This window comes from Siniperca chuatsi, linkage group LG12 (genome assembly GCF_020085105.1).
Source record: "Siniperca chuatsi isolate FFG_IHB_CAS linkage group LG12, ASM2008510v1, whole genome shotgun sequence".
NCBI classification, from domain to species: domain Eukaryota; kingdom Metazoa; phylum Chordata; class Actinopteri; order Centrarchiformes; family Sinipercidae; genus Siniperca; species Siniperca chuatsi.
Window position 1 is genome coordinate 2,601,097 of NC_058053.1, and position 20,943 is coordinate 2,622,039.

Consider the following 20,943-nt stretch of genomic DNA (forward strand, 5'->3'; position numbering starts at 1 on the left):
TGTTTGCAGTTATTTGTAACTCTCGTGCACTCCTTGACTTTGGGCAGACTTTAATGTTTATTTTTTGTGTTTATAGTTTCACAACATTGAATTAGGGTGGATGTAATTATGATTTTTTGACACTTGAAAACCAAAAAGACTTAAATGTCAAAATGGAAACAAATCTCTACCAATGGATCTGAATTATTATTATAATTCTAATATGACATACAAAATAACTGACACTGTAACTGTTACCTGTTCTTCTTCCCAAAACTAAGCAAGTTAACAGAAAATGTTACCCTAAATTCTGGATTTAATCAAAGTCTGGACTCGGACTTGCCCTTTACAGGACATTAGAATTGTTTTTCAGTAAGACTAAGAGAATTTGTTTTAGCAATTTTCACCAAAACACACTTGGATTTAAATAAAAAAGCAAATAAGCAGTGACTGGTGAATCACCACGTCTTCAATCTCAACCCTTGAACCCTGTAACTCAGTCAGTGTCTTCTCACACGCACACATTTTTGCACAATTACAGATGTGCCCCGATTGACCTTTCTGTACTCTGAGGGATATGTTCAGTGCCTTGGGAATTTTCATGAATCCTTCCCATAATTGCAGATGAACATTATTCTCAATATTATAACCATGTCGAGAATGTTTTGGAATGTTCTTTTTACTTTCTTTTTGCCAGGAAAATGACTAACCAGCTATTGTGTCAGAGTATATTTTAACAATCATTTATTTTGTTTCATATTTAACTAAATTTAGATCAAATACTTTTTTTCTATTGAACAGTGTCAGAAAATCCATCCACTGTGTGATTTAATGTTTAAAAAACGATTTTAAAAAAGAGGCCAAGGGGGGTAATTTTATAGGCACTGTGCAAGAATACCTTGTGCATACAGGGTGTGCCCTGCCTTTGAGAATGGCAAGCATCTTCCCTCCTTACTGGCATTGTAGGATGATGATGCTGCATAGCATAGCTGTCCAATAAAGTTTTAAGAGGCCAAAGGGCAATAAAAGTTGGAGCAGTGGTGCAATCACATTTCACATTTCAGAGTGATTCTCTTTTTATATGCATGTTCTGAACACTGACCCCATAAAACAAAGTATGGGTTAATTTTTGATTTATTTTTCTTCACCTGATTTTCCCTCCCAATTTTATTTGGCTGTAGCCGGGTAGGCATAAAGAGCAGTGAGCTGGACAGTTCTTCTCACTGTCGCCATAATCTTCTCGGATATCGGAGAAGGAGAAGCTGGAGTCGTCCCGTGGAATCTAAGAATTACAAGCTCTGAGGAAGCTCTCCTCCAGTCTTCATTTATCTTGGGAGCCACTGATTATTGTTCCCTTCTCCCATTACATTGTCCACAATGTCCGTGTTCAAGGCAACAACTGCGGTGCCTAATGCCTGCGACTCTCTTGCCACAATCTGTTCAGGCGCAAACTGCCTTGTTCTTGACAGTAACTTCAATGCAGCACTGGGCCTGGTGTTGAGCACAGTGCTCACCATAATGCTTGCTATGGTCATGTTCGCCATGGGTTGCACTGTGGATATCGAACAGCTGTGGGGCCACATCAAGAAACCCTGGGGCATCTTCATCGGCTTCCTCTGCCAGTTTGGCATCATGCCTCTCACAGCTTTTGCCTTGTCCCTGGCCTTCGGCGTGCTACCTGTGCAGGCTGTTGTCATCATCATTATGGGCTGCTGTCCTGGTGGTTCCGGCTCCAACATTATCTGCTACTGGCTGGATGGAGACATGGACCTAAGGTAAGAAATCAGCTTGGCCGACTGGCTAGTTAAGGATGTCTCGTTTGGATGACTGAAAGCTGTCAAGCTATTTGAAAAACCTGTCCACCTGACACACTGGATGGTTTCCTTGTTAATGGTTAACTGTTGGCAGGAGAAACGGATTCTTGATCTCAGTTTAAAAGGAGCAGGGTGGCATTACTCTCAATATATAGCAGCATAAAGTACACAGCCAATGTGATATCTGAGTTTTATATTAAAATATATTTTGGAATTATACACAAACTATACAAAATATACAAAACTAGTTTATACATTTGATAATTAGAAAACACAGACAGCTTCAATGTGTTCTTGTACGCCCATCATGGGTTAGTGATAGGATAACATTTAGGTCCCATTTAGGCAAATCAGGTGAAATATTTGTTAAATGGCTCCATATAGGACCCAAATGTGTGTGCCCATGTGGGTTGCTAATGAGGCTATCATGAGGTACAAGTGGGGACCATGTGAGGAATCATTCTCGGGACCCACCCCTTTTTGTGTCCTCATAAGGTAGCATGTATAGTATGGGCTAATGATTTGGCCAAAATGGGCCCCGGTGAGCAAATACCCAAGTTGATTAGAGACTGACACAGCATCAGTTGCAGTTTTGAACTATCACTGACCACCTCCTTATTTTTAGCACACTGCTGGAAAAATAAAATGTCATTGGAGAAGCTTGTTTGACCAACACACTGTCCATATTCTCCCCTCCACAGTATCACTATGACAGCCTGTTCCTCTGTCCTGGCCTTGGGGATGATGCCTCTCTGTCTGCTCATTTACACCTCCATCTGGACCTCCAACAGCACCATCCAGATCCCATATGACAGCATCGGTAAGTAGGCAATTAATGGTTGATTACTAGCCCATGAAGCAAAAAAATATCTTTAAAAATTGTAGACAGACTTTCTAAGGCATATGTATAATGGGAATGACTCTATGGATGGTTTAAGGGCTTCGTCACCTGTTGATTTATTGTGTTGTATAATCAGTTGTAGTTTTGTTTCAAAAGCACTGTACAGTTTTATTATGATCCTAGAATCATGTGATGATATGAAATCTGTGTATCTTCAGGTATCACTCTAGTGGCCCTTCTTATCCCAATTACTCTGGGAATATACGTTAAACGCAAGTGGCCCCACGTGGCAAAGAAGATCCTCAAGGTAGGAATACTCTGCAATTTATTGCATCCATGTGAATGTTTTATGCAAAGAGTGACTTCTAAACCTTTCTCAGATCATTTTTGTGAATCTGATAATTGAGAAAAAGGATTTGTTGTGACATTTACATTTTGCATGGCTTTATTCAATGAAAATTTCTGGACTGGAATTTAATAATGTGTCTGCTCTGCACAGGTAGGGTCAATTGCAGGCTTTGGTCTCATTGTTATCATAGCTGTGGTTGGAGGAATTCTCTACCAGTCCTCCTGGACCATTGCTCCCTCCCTATGGATTATTGGAACTATCTACCCCTTCGTTGGTTTCGGCTTGGGGTTCTTCCTGGCCCGCTTTGCAGGTCAGCCTTGGTACAGGTAAGGTGACAGCATTGTAATGATGTTGGCATATAATCATTTTGTTACATAAACATGTATCTTGACTGCTTTATAGTTTAATTCAGTTCTATAAATCATGAAACCACTACTGCATCAACAAACGCATATACTAATAAGTTTACTTACTTATGAGGTTGTTTATTATTCCCTGCTCTGTTCAGATGTCGAACCATCGCATTGGAGACAGGTTTCCAGAACTCCCAGCTGTGCAGCACCATTGTCCAGCTGTCCTTCAGACCTGCTGAGTTGGAGGTCATGTTTGCATTCCCCCTCATCTACAGCATCTTCCAGCTAGTGGTGGTAATCATATCTGTGGGAGGTGAGAGTTTAGCAGGCAGTTAAGGATGCCAATTTTCTGCATTTTTCAAACAGTAGTACCATTGTTGTTGGATGTAACTGTCACTGTCATTAATCAGTGTTTCTGAATCCATATTGTTTCCGCTACAGGATACCAGGCATATAAAAAGTCATGTTGCCGTAGTTCAGCTGATACAGACAGTGAAGCTCCATCCCTGGAAGCTGGCGACGGTGGACCAGCAAAAGAGAAGGACTATGCTGTGGAAAATAGTGCCTTTGAGTTTGATGAGAATGGCAACAGCGAAGAGAAGGGTAAGGACATTAACAGGAACACCCAGCTGTGAGATTACAGATCTGCAAATCTTTGGACTATCAGTATGAACCTCCAGGGCCACAGCACCACTGAAGACAGCAGCCTAACTTAACTGTGGACACACACTGTGCTCTGCAGGCCGCAGGTATGCCCTACAGGTCCTGTTCTAATCAACTTTGGAAAGTTTCGCAAGAACAGGGGTGCCCAAATGTCTACCGTGGAATGGCCAAAAATTTACTTCAAGGGGGGCAGTGACTAACACACTGCATTGTATTATGTTGAATTGGCCCTCCTTTCCCTTAATTTATTCATATATAATTATTTAAAGGAGCAGTGTGTAGGATTTAGTGGCATCTAGCAGTGAAATTGTGGTTTGTAACCATTTGAATACTGCTCGCCTCACCCTCCCCTTCCAAGCATGTAGGAGAAACTACGGTGGCTGCGAAACTCGCAAAAGACACGAAAGGCCCTATCTAGAGCCAGTGTTTGGTTTGTCCGTTCTGGGCTACTGTAGAAACATGGAGGTGCTACATGACAGCCTCCGTGGAAGGGGACCCGCTCCCTCTGTAGATATAAACAGCTTTTTCTAAGGTAATGAAAACACAACAATCCTTATTTTCAGGTGATTATACACTAATGAAAACATACTTATGAATATTATATTCCATTTCTGCCAATAGATCCTCCTAAATGTTACACACTGGAGCTTTAAAACAACTTTACTCTGTACGTTCTGTTAGAAAGCCTGTTGTGTCCATGTTCCTTGATCTTTACTTGTGTCCTCTTTATATGTCTTATCAATAATTCAAACTAAATATTTAATGCTGTTTATGTGGATTAACCACATTAGATACAGGAGAGATTCAGAGAGTTGTTCATGAGTTGGTTCGCTAGTGAGTGAAACGATCTCATCACTACAAAGTCTGCCGCAACTATGTCTATGTTCTCTAACATCCCAGCTTCTTCTTCTGTGTTGTCGCGAAGTTTCTGAGCGACAGAGACACGGAACGTCCCTGTTACCATAGTAACTCACTCTCACTCCTGCCTGAATGCTCACAGTGCAGAGGAGAGGGAGGGACGCTGTGCTGCTGCGAGAAGAGCCCCTGGCTGAGATTACTCTGAGCAGCATGCAGAGGAATAAATTACAATATAGTAGATTTGTTTATATTTCTAGATTTGTCGCTTTTTAGAAATAAAGTCGCTAAGAGGATCTGAAAAGTCGCTAAGTCACACTGTGTGTGTGTGTGTGTGTGTGTGTGTGTGTGTGTGTGTGTGTGAGGTACCGGCGTGTGTGTGAGGGGGCGGGGATCTCTATGTTTGCCACAAAAGATTCAGTGGTTGTATGAGCTCCTAATTCATATTCATATTAAATATTTTGGCAGTAAAAAAAGACCCGTGGCTATAGGTAGGCAGTGGACCAAACCACTGTGAGGCCTACGTGGGGGAACGTAAAAAACTTAAAACTTAAAAACACACTCGTAGTAGAGAACGAGATCTGTTAACCGTTTTTGTACCAAATACAACACTGATGGACAACAGTGGTTATATTTACATTTTTTGATAAAAATTATTGCTAGGGACAATTCAGTAGTTGCTGGATTTTGGTAGGGACATGTCCCTACCGTCCCTCCTCCCTTGGAAAGATGTAAGCTAGTGGTTTTACATCTGTGTCCAAACAGAAGAAACAGGGCTATACAGCAATACCAGTATATTTATGATGCATATTCACACAAAATTCACAATAAGTGATTGCTATTCTTCTAATTTACTTTGTCTTTGAAAGCTTGCATTTTCTTCACTTTTCATGGATGTACAGAAACTAAATATTTTACAAAACCTCTGTGCTTTCATAATTACCACTATGTTTTATAAATGTGACCTCTGAAATAATGTATTTTTATCAAAAACTTTTTACATTTTTGTTGTGTATTTTGTTGTAATAATTAATGTTTTGATATGAATACAAGTACTAGTATTCAACTCAATAAACATTAATATTTGTATTAATTAATGCCTTTATGTTATGCATGTGTTCGTTTGATGTAGAAGTGATGATTAGGAGAATATAAGGATTTTTGAATATTTGAAAATATTTTAATTATTCAAATGACGTTGGCCCTTATGAAAAAACTGGCACATGTCAATGTTTGTCTCCTTACCTAATGTAGTAAAATGTTTACACACCACTTCGTCTGTACAAGGTCAGTGTTGCTTTCGAATCATAAAATAATCACATTTAATTCCTACAGTTGTTCGAAGTCCAGACTGTGACAGCAAACGCATGTCCACAGTCGCTAGACTACATACAGTAGTAAGTGCTGTCATGTGATCATAATCATGTTCAGCTGTCCCTGACATCAGTTAAGTGCTGAGCCAGATACACTTGAGGGTGTGCTCAACCAACACCCTGGCTGTGTGTCATTAGTAGTTCCACTTCCCCTCAGCCCTTGGTATTATGTAACAGCAGACACGGCACTTGGACAGCAGAGGGAGAGTGGGCTTAAATGGAACGCACCTGCCCATGTGCACTTTCAGACCAAACTAGATCGACCGCCAGCTGTAGGCTTAGGCTAGGCTTTTTACCGACCATCAGAAATACCCGCAGACTCATTTCAATGAGGCAAAGGCGTCTTCTGCAGGTAATTGCAATATTTAGGCTCTTTGTAATTAGCTGCATCAGTTTCGGATTTTGACATTTCTGTTTGTGAGCTGTATCGTGATTATCATAGCTATTATTGCTACGGCTTTATATCTTACAAAATAGCATGCGTTTACAGATAAGAAATCACACATTCAACTGAACTGTACAACAGTCCACGTACATTTTAACTGCAATTACTTTTATGACATTTTTCAGTAGAAATATCAAGCTATCACTGATATGTTCTTAATAAAACTATCTGAACTAGGCAACAGGAGTTTTATGTACATTACTGTCACCACCATGGATGCATTTTCTTGCACCAAATGCATAACTGCAATGAATTGTGGGTGTTATACACTTCCCTCGGGCCTCCGAGGGTCGATCTCACCAAGTTCACTTCAGTTTTCAGACAAATGGAACGACAGCGGCGGGGAAGTCAACATGTTGAACGACCAAGGAAAGGCAGCCGCTTCCTTCCACAACACTTATCCCTCCTCCTGATGAGTGCCCTAAAGCTGCCTTCACTTACCGTTGGAAATACTGTGAATTCTCACACTTTCACATGACCAGGATTGCAAAAACAATATGTAGCTTCCCATTTTCAAACAGGCGACAAAAAATATTTATGGATAAGAAAACTTGATTTTTTTTATGTTCTCTCTTAACGGCCCCTGTACACCCACCATGGCACACCCACACAGGTGGTTTCACTTATTTTGCTTAATTAGTATGCCGTTTAATTAGGCCAGCCAGGCACTTTCTATTCCATCCCCACCTCCAAAGTCTCAAAAGTCAACTTGACGAGCGAGTGAGTGTTGACCAGTTGCGTGTAGGGAGGGTCGAGGGAGCACGTTTGTGCACGCGTAGCCGAAATGCTGCCTCGCGACTATTTTTTTTCTGCTCGCAGATACTGTTCTGTGTGCTCGTTTCACGTGCACGTGCCTGGCAGGTTTTGAGACGAATTACACGCCACAAATTTACACAGTGTTTGATTCAAATCTCTCCTATAAGTTTTGTTGCAAGTTGGGCGAGTTTGTGAAGTTTGGTGACCTCATGCAATTCCATCATAGCTCCACCCATCTTCATCCTGAGGAGAGGTCTAATCAGCTGCAACTAGTTTTGGTGTGCAGGGCCTTTAACACCAATAATTAACAATGACTTTATACCTGGTGTCTGCCATGTTGACTCTGCCCGGCTCTGGAGTATCTGCAAAATATAAAATATGGCTTAAAGAATGATAGATACTTTATATCATCTCATTCATTTCCAGCACCTATAAAATAAATGTAAAACAGCTTACTGAATAAAACTTTAAACAGTTGACAATGAAGAGTAGCTAACAGGCTCAATTGTACGGTGACTTCTGCTACTGCTCTACTCTGCGCTGAAAGTGCATGCGCCTCGCAAGATCTCGCAGAGCCAAAAAGTGGAATTCCATCAGTAATTTTAATGATTTGTGAGGAGATTTAGTGTTTATGACAAATATTAACCTTTACTATCCTAACACCAGTGTTGGCAGACGACCTGTAGCCTGGATGATAATCATATAGGGATTATTAGACCAGAAATATCCCGAAGTTTAGGCTACTGAAGGCCAAGCACTGTAATGGTAAAGAGATCAGACCTCAGCTTCAATGTTTAAAAAGTTACACTTCACACAGAATCAGTATCACATTGTTGTGTGTCACAAACAGAACTCATTCACCAAAGCTGACAGGCAGTTTTGGAAAGTTATCCAAATGATCTTACAGGTATTAAATCAGTAATGAAGCTGCTTCGACGAGCGTGGTCACAAGATGCCGCTGTACGACCTGAGCATGTCAAATCAAGGAGCTTCAGTGTCTCCTCACAGTGCATCACGGGACAACTGTCTAAACTCCCACGCTTAAAAACTTACATGTGAGGATGAAAAATCACAGGTGGTTAATGCAGGAAATCGTGCAGACTGTAGTAAACGCTATTTGTGTGCACTTCCAATCACAGTCCAATCACTGTTGAACCTGGTATTATCTAAGCTTAACAGTAGTTTTCCCCCCAAAAAATACCTTAATATTCAGTTTCAACAATGCTTTACAAACGTTTCCTATGAATCTGTGTGCTCCTGCGAGGTAAGTGCGTACTGCAGATCAGATTGTGCATGTGCAAAGTGGAGAAACAGTAGCCTACAAAACACAAAAACAAAGTGTTGACAGTCCAGCAATTGGTGGTAATGCACACTTATGGATGCCAACCACCATAAAACCCACCAGAAGAAGAAGCCAATGCTGTGGACTGGACCGGCTTCATGAGTCACAAACCTTTTCCGTGTGCAGTGTGTTTTCTAAATAATGTGCATGTGTTGTCAAATGAATGATGTTTTCTTCATTCGCTTGTGTTTTGTCTATTTGTATGTGTTTTCTTAAGGTGCAGTGTTTGCCCTTGTCGGCCACCGTATAATTGTGAATTACAAAAAAATGTATCTCTGTAGCTGTAGGTAGTAACAAGTCTTGATATAGGTACTGTGTATTTAATATTAATACTGTCAGGTTATAGGTTGAGCTATTACATAACACGTAAGTGTATTTGTCTTCACTTAACTTCGGCAGCAGGTAGGTAGGTAGGTAACTGCTAGGCCTACTTAACTTCTTACTCACTTGCTCAGTCCTATTGCTAGGTCTGTCAGTCAGGTAACCCATGTAACATCATTCTGTTACTGTAGAGTCAGACTGCGAGGCCTACATTTTGTAGCGTAATCTTATCTGAAATATAGCTAAATCTCATTGTACGTACTTCTATTCCGAAAAAAAAAAACATTTTAGTATCGATATTTTTGTATTTTTCCACTTATGCAATGTTATGTCCAACCAAGCACCTCAGTAGGCAACAAGTTGTGTTCCCGACTTTCCAATTTAGAAAGCACAGTTTACGAGGAGACCCTGAATGCAGCAGAAGCCCGTACAGAGAGACAACAATCGGACGGAAGAGGAAAAGTGGGGCTCTCGTAAGTAACTCATTCTTTACAGCAAGTTTTTTTCATACATGAAATGCCTGTCACCCAGTTTTAGAGTATTACATGAAACATAAGTGAAACATAAGCTGCCTTGTGTCTTATTTGCATCAAATACCGTTACACTCGGCAAAAAGCTCTGAAAAAGTCCATCTCCTCGTTTCCTGTTTCCTCTCCTTGACCGTTATTACCCTCGTGGAATGTGTTTGCTGTTTCACTTGGCAGAATGAGACTCTGAAGATGTAACTGAGCTACTTACCGACCTCATACATTCATTTGATCAAGTGTAGCTAAACTCCAAGGTTCAGTACAGTCGTGTTCCCCTGGAAGCTGAGCGGTAAATTAAAGGGTGGCATCCGTCCCTGCTTCGCATCAGGGCTGCAGCTTCCGATTCTTTTAGTAATCGAGTATTCTACCAATCATTCCATCGATTAATCGAGTAAACGGATAAGAAATAATTTTGCTTTATTAAAGAGCAATAGTAAATATGTTAAAGAGAAAATAAGACTAAGTCTCTTAAAATGAACAACTAATTGGTTTCCTTTTTAGAAAAATCTAATTTTTTATTGCTTAAATTGCAAACAATAATATTATCTGTCAAAGTGAACCCATTTGGTGCATTTTTAAAAAAGGGTATATATACTTAAGTGTCAGAACAGAAGTTTGAGCCTGACTACAGCTCAGTAGCATCAGCCTTCACTGCCTTCTGCGTGGCTTCTGTAGGAGGCGGACAGGAACTGTGACTGTCATCATGAATAACACGAATGAAGCTCGGGCCTTCGCGAACTGACTGCAGCATTTTATTTTCTGCGGTTAATACCTTGAACAACGCCAAGCTAACTTAGGGACATCATACCTAGCCATGATTAACATTCTTTCCTAGCCTTCATACAGCTCGTGCCGGGTCGCTCTGGGCTGGACGCTTTCTGCCGAGATGCTGAAGCACAGACGGCGTGCTGTTGTGGTCGGCTGTGCAGAGCTTCCGTGGACGCTTTCTGTCTCTGTCTCTGGCCGGTCTCCTCTCTGCGGCTCTCGCTGTCTTCCTCCTCTTTGTAATCCGCGCTGTCAAATCGCTCCGAGCCGTCTCCGATCTCACAGCGTCAGCGTGTTCTGCGACAGTAATAATCATCCCTGTGAAACACAATATGGAATTATATGGGTTAAAAAAGCTTCGATGCAAATAATTTGCACTGATGACTTTTAGTAATCGAGTTACTTGTTTCAGCCTTAGTTGTCATGCCATTCACAAGCCATTGACTAATGTTAGTAACAGCTAATGTTAACGTAATTATCAATAACTAACCTATGCGCCAGATGCATCGTACAGACTTTACTGTGCAAGAAAGATGCTTAGAAATGTGTCTGATTTAGCTAATCAAAATTTCAACTCGTGTTGTCAAAGTTAGTCACTACTGCAAGATTACAAAAATGAAGCATTTAACGTAGTAGAAAAGGTTTCAGTCGTAGTCATCTGGACACTGTTTTCAGAATCAAGACGTTTCGGCTCCCATCCGGAAGTCATTCTCAATTGTGAAAATGGTCTGAGAACTCAGAAATTTAAGCTACTCTGTGTTGCTTAGGCCCTGCCCTCAGGAAGGAATCTGCCTGAGTGTCTGCTGTTTACCCTGCCTAGTTTCACCTGAAACTGACCTAATTGTCTCCATGATGGCCCAGTAATCCGGCCCATTGTTTTCTGGCTGCACCTCCCTCATCACTGTTAAGTACCTGATTAGCATATGATTGGCTTGACCAAACACAGCCAGGAAATTAGCAGACAACAGGAACCATCTCCGTTGCACCTTGGTCAAGCCAATCATATGCTAATCAGGTACTTAACAGTGATGAGGGAGGTGCATTTTTCACAATTGAGAATGACTTCCGGATGGGAGCCGAAACGTCTTGATTCTGAAAACAGTGTCCAGATGACTACGACTGAAACCTTTTCTACGATAGAACACTCCTGGACGAATGAGGGACTACACCGTCTCATTTAACGTAGGTTAAGTAAGTGAAGCTATAAAGTTAACCTAGCAGCAGTAAAGCTAGAGGGACATGGCTCCATGTGTGTAAGTTATTTGGGATAACCATTGGTAACACTGTCGAAAGAGACGCTCAGCTGTAATGTTTCTGAGAAGGAAGCAGGGTTATATTAGTAAGTGTTCTAATATCACAGCAAACACGAAAATACGAGAAAAAGAGTGAATAGAAGGCAATTGTTTATGTGCCATGGTATTTCTTTCCCACACTACTCCATCCTGGTGTGGTAAATTGAGATTAACTGCCACTTGAATCTTCATTCAGATTAGCCTATGTCTTGCTGCAACATTAGTTTTCTTTGACTCATCATAAGTACCTCAGACTAACATGATGACACATCAAGTTGCAGTCACGACACTTTGAAACAATTCTGTGGCAAGCAAGACAAGTTTTAGTGAGTACCACAGACAAATTAAAAATACCAACGGATAGTGGTGCAGACAGGGCACGTGAGTGAATATCGTAACAACCCTTTATCTAGGAAGCCCTGATATCTAAATGAACCGACCTGTGTCAGGTATTCAGTGCAGTTAAAAGTTGAAAATACAAACTCTCTGAAAGGTATGTAAACTTCTCAGTGAAGTGTCAGGGCTAAAAAAGCTTCTCCCACGTCAGTATTGTTGCACTGTCACATTTAATTCAGTTGATTGCCAGGATTTACATAGAAACACAGCCATTTACTGAAATATATTACAAATAGGCCTACAGAGTGACCAGAAAAATACACACATCTTGCAATTCAATAGCTTAGTAATAATTAAGACTTTAATAAAGTGTCCACCTAATTTAGAAGAGCAAGCATATTAGAAATGGCTTACAATATAATGCATACCAATAAAACAACACCACAAACTATATCCTAAAAAATATAGGTTAAAGTTATTACTTTACCACTGACTCCTTGTTATAAACAGTTATGTAATAATAATATTTATTTATAGAGCACTTTTCTAAACCCACGTTACAAAGTGCTTCACACAAGGGTTGTCTCATCGAAGGGGTTGCTGTTTTTCTGGTGTATTTTAGTGATTTGTTGAATTAATCCATTAGTAAAATGAAACCATAATTCATCCAGATACACTGAAGATTAGATTAGATTAGATTCAACTTTATTGTCATTACACATGTACAAGTACAAGGCAGCGAAATGCAGTTTAGGTCTAACCAGAAGTGCAATAAGCAAGTGCAGGATATAAAGTGTGTGCATAAATGCAGGATAGAGCAGTATTATGAAAATATTTTACAAGTGGTACTATGGACATTATATACAGATGGCAGTACTGTAAACAGAAGTATACTGATGGATAAGCTATTAGTCAAGTGAGTTTTATATTAATGTACTTTAATGATAGTTCCTCCTCCATGACTGAGGTCAATGTATTTTTGATATTTTAGTGTTTATTTAGTCCTCCCTTATCTTGCCAATATTTAGATTCAGTGGGAAATTTTATTTTTTTGCTATACAGTTATGTGATTTTTTTGGTTTTGTTTGTTTTACTGACCACTTTGCTAAATCACTTTCCTATTAGTGAAGTATTACATTTTTTATCTCTAATAACAAACAAATCAGATCACTCTTTATACAAGTAACAATCAGCTGTTCGGACAAGGCATTTGCTGCATGTCACCCCCTCTCGCTCCCCTGCCTTTCCTGTCTCTCTCTACTGTGATTATCCAGTAAAGCAGAAATGCCAAAAAATAATCTTGAAAAAAAACCCAAAAACTGCCGTTTAAGTCATCCATCAAGCAAAAATGCCAAACATTTGATGGTTCCAGCTTCTCAGATGTGAGGATTTGCTGCTTGTCCTTAACAAGTAAACTGAATATCTTTGAGTTTGGGACTGTTGCATTTTCCACTCTTTTCTGACATTTTATAGATCAAACAATTAATCAAAAAAATAATTGCCACATTAATTGATAATGAAAATAATTAAGTAGAATTAAGTATTTCCCTTTTCAGCATATCATGTGCACATGTGTGTAATCTAGTTTATTATTATTGCCAACAAAATTTGTATCGTCGTTTCTCCTGTCAAAACCTGGCTCGCAAGGCCACGACAAAGTGAGAGAAACCAATCAGGTGCCTGCAAAGAAGGAAAGTGTTCTGGTATACTGTGGCAGGACCCAAAAGCACGACTAGGACAATGGAAGTGAAGCAGTAGGTTCTGTTTATTTAGGAAATACAATGAGGAACCAGGAGTGTGGAGGTAATTCTGGGAGCCGGTAGACCGGGTGCACACAGCGGGCCGACACGAGGCTGGGGAGAGCAGGCAGGCGGTTAAGATAAGTTTAGGAAAAGATCATGGTTTGGGTTAGAATAACTACTTCCTTAAAACAATCAACGTTGACTATTGGTTTCACATGACAAATGAACCCGGTCTCATACTTTTATATTTGATCCTTAAGTACATTTAATAGCAAATACTTCAGTAGAATTTTGAGATCAACACTTGTTGAGTTGCATTCAGGTTTGAACTGATTAACCTTTGATCAATATATTCAAATAAATTTGCTTCAAATTTAGCTCTGGCCTCTTGTTTAAGTTTGTGTTCAACATAATACCTTATTATCTCAATAAAATGTACTGAAACGGATGAATATGTGACACAAAAAGGCAGTAAAAGAATATGCTTGGCCAGTGGATTTTTTCACACTGACAATACCATGTTTATTTTTTTCATGGGGAAGTCGAAATTTGCCCCTTGCCCTGCCAACACCATTCCACGTCTTGAGCTCTGTGCAGCTGTGCTGGCAGCTAAACTATACGAGCTGATCACAGATGAGCTAGACATTGAGGTGGATGCTGTGAAGTTCTTACAGTACTGACAGTAAGACCGTGCTTGGTTATATCCACAACTCCACAAGAAGGTTGTATATGTATGTTTCCGAGCAGGTAACTCGGATTAGAAGATCCACACACCCTGACCAGTGGTACTATGTACCGAAAGACCTGAACCCTGCAGACCGTGCACCCAGGTCAATACCAGCAGCCCAATTCCAACACAGCAACTGGTTCTCAGGTCCAGCCTTCCTATATCGTGACAAAAAGGTGGAGACACCTGAATCTAATCTCTTCCCCCTCATTGAGCCTGAAGCTGATGACGAGAATCGTCCTGAGGTTACGATTCTGGCAACCATGGTATCAGAGTCCCAGCTGGGCTCACAACACTTTGAGCGATGCTCAAGCAGGAAAACACTCTATCAAACTATAGCCAGACTCATTCGTGTTGCTGCATCCTTCAAAGAAAAGTCGGACAATGCAGAAAGGAAAGGTAAGTGAGCTTTCACAAGCGAAAGCTGTGATCATTCGTTCTATCCACCACAAAGCCTTCAGGGAGGAATTAAAATGTCTTGACAGACATGCCCCAAGCAAAACACACTCAAGAAGCTCAAGCCGGTCGTGGATAAAGATGGTCTGCTTCGTGTCAGAGGTCGTCTTTCTTGCTGACCTGTCTAAAGAAGAAAAGCACCCATTCCACATCATTCCGCACACCCATCCGCCACACTACCCGTGAGACACTTTCATGAACAAGTAGCTCACCAAGGACGACACATTATGGAAGGAGCTACCCGAGCAGCTAGATACCGGATAATTGGGAGTAAGTGTCTGGTGTCTTCATTCATTCACAAGTGTGTTACTTGCCGCAAACTGCGAGGGAGGTTGGAGGACCAGAAGATGGTAGATTTGCCTGCTGTTAGTCTCCCTCCTGAACCTCCATTCACCAGCGTTGGCCTTGATGTCTTTGGGCAATGGTCTATCGTGACACGCCGCACGAGAGGAGGAGGTGCGGACAGCAAATGCTCATACAGCGCAGTGCTTGCTTTATACTTTCGTAGGAATTGTGTATTTATGTAGTTATTTATAATGATATGTATAATACTTACCTTCTATATGCATATGTTAATGTTTGGGTATTGGTTTATGTTCTTATCTCTGTAATGTTTCAATTTTACAAACAAAAGCAAAAAACAAAAGAGGAAATCATTTTTGAGTGTGTTAACTGGCTGTGTCTTTGCACAAGAGAACGCGCAGAAGGAAAGCCAAAAAAAGGTATTAGAAATTATAAAAGAGGAATAATAAGGTGACCACTATAAACTGACCATTAAGCCTTGTATTCAATGCCATGTATCACATATAATTAACACATACATACGACACATTTAGATTCTGTTCAGTCCAGTCATGAATGATGAAAACCAGTGCAATGAAGCTCAGCATTTACACGTGTTACAATAACATTGGGAATGTGATTATATACATTGTAACTTTTCTACGCAGTATTGGACACTTGGAATAACTTGCCCGTCTCCAGTGTGTAGGGTTGAGTGGGTTTATTATAGTAAAAGTGTTTTTTTATATGCCACTACAATTCATAACTTTTTGATTATTCCACCGCTACGCCGTTTCATTCACTGTCATTCATGACAACGATGAATCGATGAGTGTGACTGTGCAAAGCTTTCATTTTTGGTGGAATGCGAATATTCGTGTCAGACTGCTTCGGTGTCGTGATTATCTGATCAGCACGGGCTTTGCTCACTAGTGTCCTCCTCCATTTTTATTTATGAGCTTAGTTTACTGATAGGGCAACAGGGCATGCAGTAGCTCAAGCTGACAGTGATTTTTGACAGCGCCCTCTGCTGGACCACAAGGCAGACTACTTCAGATGCTCTGTTGCTCTTGGAGACATTTTGTCACAACAAAATAAAAATTGGTTTTCAAATATAAACGACAGCCCTAAAGTACAGCTTGAATTCTTTCCCATAGTCCTTTTAAGACTCAGGCCACTGCATGATGGAAGTAAAAAAATAAGACCTATTTGCTAGCAATTAAGTTTGTTCGCATTTTAATATGCCAAGAAAAGGAGATATTAAAGTTGTGAAAGGGCTATGGGTACATATCATACAATATTTGCGAATAATAAGTTTTCTAAACACTTTCATGTTGCTTCTTTTAGAAAATGGTCCAGTGAGAGCGGACCATGCCAGCTATGAGCCAAAGTAGTCCCTGTCTGTGGACTCGGCTCCCCCAGAGCAGCCGGTCCCCATGTGACCGCTACAAGCACGCCTGCTGCAGCTATGATGGAAATGTCTACGTCCTGGGAGGAAGAGCCAGCAGCTGTTTGAGGGACTTCTGGAGGTACAGCGTGGGTAAGGGCTGCATACACAACTATTGTTCAATTTATTTTAGTGCCAACAAGTAGGATTTTAACTGCAGCATGACAAAAATGAAGGATTTCTGAAGGAGTTCAAAACAACAATGAGAATGACATATTGGCATTATTATTACAACTTTTTATATAATGCATGATATAATAGAAAACCCTGTATGATATGCTCTTCTAAAAGCCAGAAAAGAAAAGAAAGGTAAACTGTGTTGCATAAAGCAGCATGTGGTGGTTTGATCCCCGGCTAATCAAACACGACTGTGCAATATTATAGTGTGTAACGAGTGGATAGAGTTGAACTGCACCGGTGAAGCTGCACCAGAAGAACTAGAGGAACATTCTATGGTGGCTCATGAGGTACAAACTTAACAAGATCAGTTTTTACTTTAAATTTCATAAAATTTTTATTATCTTATTGCTTGTATCTGCTAATATCACACTGGTGTGTCAGTGTGTCAAGAATATGTTTGACAGCTTTGACATTTTCAGGGCTTCCTGTATGTGTTTGGAGGCATGCTGGATTCTCCATACACCAAGTGGAGATGTTGCCTCTGGGTATTTGACATTGGTGAGTTTCACTGTGGAGGTGTATGCATGGTACAACTAATATTAGCAGCCAATGTTTAGGCTATTATCAGCAAATGCTCACGCTTGACAGACAAAACTTGTTGTTGCATGTCGATTCCAGTCTCACGCATCCAAGCCCTTGTGGAAATATTCAGATTCAGCTCTGTGCGAAACCCGTTAAAGCTTTCATGGACTATAAAAAAATTCCCAGACAATTTTAAAATATTTGAACAAAAAGTAAAAATTTAATTTATGCTGACAAATACTATTCATGTGAAAAAGCTGTGTTAAGGAAGAGTTTCTACTATCTATTAGCTAAAATGTCCTGGAGCTGTGACTTACTAACAGGACATGTTTCCTGCTCTAAAAATACCACAACTTGTTGGGTCCTGTGTCTCTACCTGGTACAACATAGCTTTAATTCTGTCTCATTCACTAGCTTCTTTCTTATCTATCGGCAGATGTCGGAAGCGTAATGCATTCACTTGGGAAAAAAATTCTGCTCTGTTTTTTTCTGAATTAACGAAATACCTCAAAATCCTGCGAGAAGCTGTCATTTAGCTCGATTTCATGGAAGCAAACGTCCTGCCTGTTTAATCCGGTTTTATTTTGGTCACCACATAGCCTGAATGCACTTCAGATGCATCATCTTATATCCGTGAAGCGGTTCAACTGATCCTGGAGAAACACCGCAATGTTCAGCAGATCAGAATAGGCTTTCCGTCTGAACAATGGCAAAGTCCTGAGGTGCAAAGTTGACAAACTAATAAAAATACCATCTAAGCAAGTGGTGTTTGTGCTGTGAAATGGTGAAATTATTAAATTAGGGTTTGTGTTTGTAGGTGCGGCGCTGTCCATAGTACTGACACGGAGCGGAGGAGACAGACAGACAAGTCACTTAGTTTGGTTACTTAGCCTACTTACTTTTACAAAAAGTGAAAACTAAACACTGCAACATTTTTTTATGTGTGTGTGTGTGTGTGTGTGTGTGTGTGGGTCATCCACTGCCCCTCAGGTTGTGGCATGTAGATATTCAGTAAACTGGGCAGCAGGATCGGCCCTGTCTCCTTCTCCTCGGAGTATTTTTAATGTTGAGAGCTCATTTAGCTCTTTGAAATCTGAGATTACGGAGCTGAACTTGTTAAAGTAAACGCTCCTTATTTCACTGAATGTTGAACATTGCAGGAGGAAGTGCATCTCTGTCTCAGCCTCGTCGAACAGTGACCACACATTCTGTTTTCCTTCGGTTGCCAGGATTTTTTGTGTCTTCCTCTTTCGATTGCCAGTTTGAGGTCACAGAGCCTGTCCTTGGTCAGGATCTGACTCCGCTTTCTGTCTCTGACAGCAGAGAGAGATTCTGCCAGTTCATCATCTCCTTTTAGGGCCAGATACCATTCTGATCTACTTTAGTTTCTTCTGTCCAATGTTCCAAATAGGTTTCTTTACATTGTGTTATAATTGGTTTACTCTGACTGTGTTTGGAAAGCAGAGCTGTTGTGAGACTGCTCAGAGTGTATCTGAGGGGGGGCAGCGAGTCTCAGCACCAGCTGACATAGGGGACTCTTTTCTGGGCTCAGCTCTTGGGTTTGGAGGGCTTTGGAATGGAGGGGGTCAGGGGGCTGATTTAAGGTGATTAAAACATGTGAGTGCTCTCTTTGAATGTTAATTATCAGCGGGTATCTGCCTACTTCTGCTCTACATGCATCTGTTGGTGTTTTTCTGTGTAAAATGTATCTGCAGAATTCTGCATGTAAGGATTCTGTTGGATGTTTGTCCCAGCGGGTGTAGCTATGATGACTGAGTGGACCCCATACTTCACTACCAGCGCAATGGGCTGGATGACACTATCAAATATTTTAAGTCAAGTTTTAATTGGAATTTGGAAATTATAAAATGTTCTCTTAATTGCATTTAGAGCTCTTTGAGCTTTTTTCAGTGCATTCACTGCCGTGTTGAAACTCCCTGATGCTGTTCTGGTTATACCAAGGCAGGTATAACTCATACTGTGTTCAGTGATATGAATATTTATGGTAAACTGGTATTTGTTTTCCTGGGGTGTTTTTGAAAAGTCCTGACATTGGTTTCCTTCATGTTTCCTGCCAGCGCCCAGTTCTGACAGTACTGTTCTACTATGTCCAGCTGTTGCTGTTGTCCTTGTTCAGTAGGAGACAGTAGAAGAAGGTCATCAGCGTAAATCAGAGACTTCAGCTCTCTATCTAGGAGGGAGAGGCCAGGAGCAGCACACTGATCCAACTGTACAGCAAGTTCATTTATATACACATTAAATAAAGTTGCAGGCCTGACGAACACCTCTTCTCTGGGTGAAGGATTCAGTTTGTCTCCAGTTTTTACAGCACATCTATTTTCCAAATAGACTGATTTAACCAGATCATACATTTTGCCTGATATACCACAATGTGAAAGTCTATAATAGAACCCTTCATGCCAAATAGAGTTGAAAGCTTTCTTGAAGTCAATAAAACATGCGAATATCTTACCATTTTCTGTTTGGTGTACATGTTTACTTAATTAAAGCGTTTTCAATATCTTCAAGTTTCTTGTGGGTATAATTTTGTTTTTTGTTCCTAATTGTACATTTATATTTGTTTAAAATGTCATTGTACCTTAATGCGTAAAGCCACGTTGTTTGGTTGCCGATGTTTTTCATTTGCTATTTTTCTCAAGTCTTTTCTGTGGTCTTACATTCTTGATCAAACCATTTGTTGGCATTTTGATTTTTAATAGACTTCCGTTTTTGCTTTATAAGGTTAGCTTTAATATCTGCCTTATGAAATATAATATCATCAATAGCCTTTTTACACCATCTAAGGTAGGGACATATTGATTTTGGTTATATACTGGTATGTAATTCACCAGATCAGGTGAGTTCAAGGCCATGATGAATTTGTCTCCACTGTCTTGGGCCCATCTGTAAGTAGAGTGTTATTTATACAGCTTACTGAGTTCCGTTTTTGTGTCACTCATTTGACCTGACTTTGACCTGAGAGTTTAAACAACACATTTATTTGGTTGTGGTCTGAAAGGGGGGATTGCTATCTGACAGTGAATGCACTGATAGTGGAGGGGTCCCTGTCAGTGATTGCATAGTCCACTACTAGACCCAAGAGCTGACGAGTATTTGAATCTCCCTAAAGAGTCCCCTCTAAACCTACCGTTAACTGTGTACAGGCCTAAGGCCCGACAGAGTTGCACTACCTCCCTGCCATTTTGGTTTATTTCAGAGTCAAGGTTGTTCAAGCGACCTGTCCATACATCTCCATCAGTTGTATGACATTAACTTACCATCATTATTTAATATATAATTTATCCCAAGCTCATTACCTAAGCTCTCCTTTATTTTCCTTTTTCATTGTTGTGTGTGTTTCAGCAAAGCAGAAATGGGTGCACTGCCAGGGAAAGACAAGCTCCCCTCAGGTACACAGCGCCTTTCATATTAGAATGATTTGAAGCACTAACAGATAAAATGAAACCGCTCTGGTCTCCTCTTGCTTTTGCCAAAGTTTATTTGTTAGTATTCTTACGGACAGCAATTGTAAAGGATTAGATCCTGTTTTGAATTGATAATACACAACATTTTCAT

At 40.4% G+C, this 20,943-nt stretch overlaps 2 protein-coding genes and 1 long non-coding RNA gene across 5 annotated transcripts in view; 2 read left to right on the forward strand and 1 right to left on the reverse strand.

The window, feature by feature from the left end:
- LOC122885488 lies at positions 1–10,073 on the reverse strand. The gene is made up of 4 exons (XR_006380121.1): positions 9,830–10,073; positions 7,751–7,790; positions 3,457–3,640; positions 1–1,731 (listed from the first exon to the last, which is right to left on the reverse strand). It is a non-coding gene; the product is annotated as an uncharacterized LOC122885488 (long non-coding RNA).
- slc10a2 (solute carrier family 10 member 2) lies at positions 1,357–6,126 on the forward strand. Its single transcript, XM_044216608.1, has 6 exons — positions 1,357–1,754; positions 2,495–2,613; positions 2,853–2,941; positions 3,134–3,309; positions 3,492–3,649; positions 3,778–6,126. Exons 1-6 carry the CDS (start codon positions 1,357–1,359, stop codon positions 3,969–3,971), a joined length of 1,134 nt encoding a protein of 377 aa, XP_044072543.1. The 3' UTR covers positions 3,972–6,126.
- Positions 7,919–20,943, forward strand: part of si:dkey-3d4.3 (actin-fragmin kinase) — a 21,575-nt gene continuing 8,550 nt past the window's right edge. Inside the window, exons 1-5 of one of the 3 annotated variants that reach the window (XM_044216603.1) lie at positions 7,919–9,564; positions 16,566–16,758; positions 17,050–17,132; positions 17,265–17,343; positions 20,731–20,777. In XM_044216603.1, the coding sequence (XP_044072538.1) occupies positions 16,590–16,758; positions 17,050–17,132; positions 17,265–17,343; positions 20,731–20,777 (378 nt within the window). In that variant the 5' untranslated portion in view covers positions 7,919–9,564; positions 16,566–16,589. The remainder of the gene's footprint in view (positions 9,565–16,565; positions 16,759–17,049; positions 17,133–17,264; positions 17,344–20,730; positions 20,778–20,943) is intronic. The other 2 variants (XM_044216607.1, XM_044216606.1) reach the window with 2 other exon arrangements.

Excerpts from the sequence above, each read along its gene's own strand:
- slc10a2 (XM_044216608.1), top strand. The coding sequence starts at position 1,357 with ATGTCCGTGTTCAAGGCAACAACTGCGGTGCCTAATGCCTGCGACTCT. Across the intron at positions 3,310-3,491 it reads GCAGGTCAGCCTTGGTACAG|ATGTCGAACCATCGCATTGG; the intron begins GTAAGGTGACAG and ends TGCTCTGTTCAG. Across the intron at positions 3,650-3,777 it reads GGTAATCATATCTGTGGGAG|GATACCAGGCATATAAAAAG; the intron begins GTGAGAGTTTAG and ends TTTCCGCTACAG.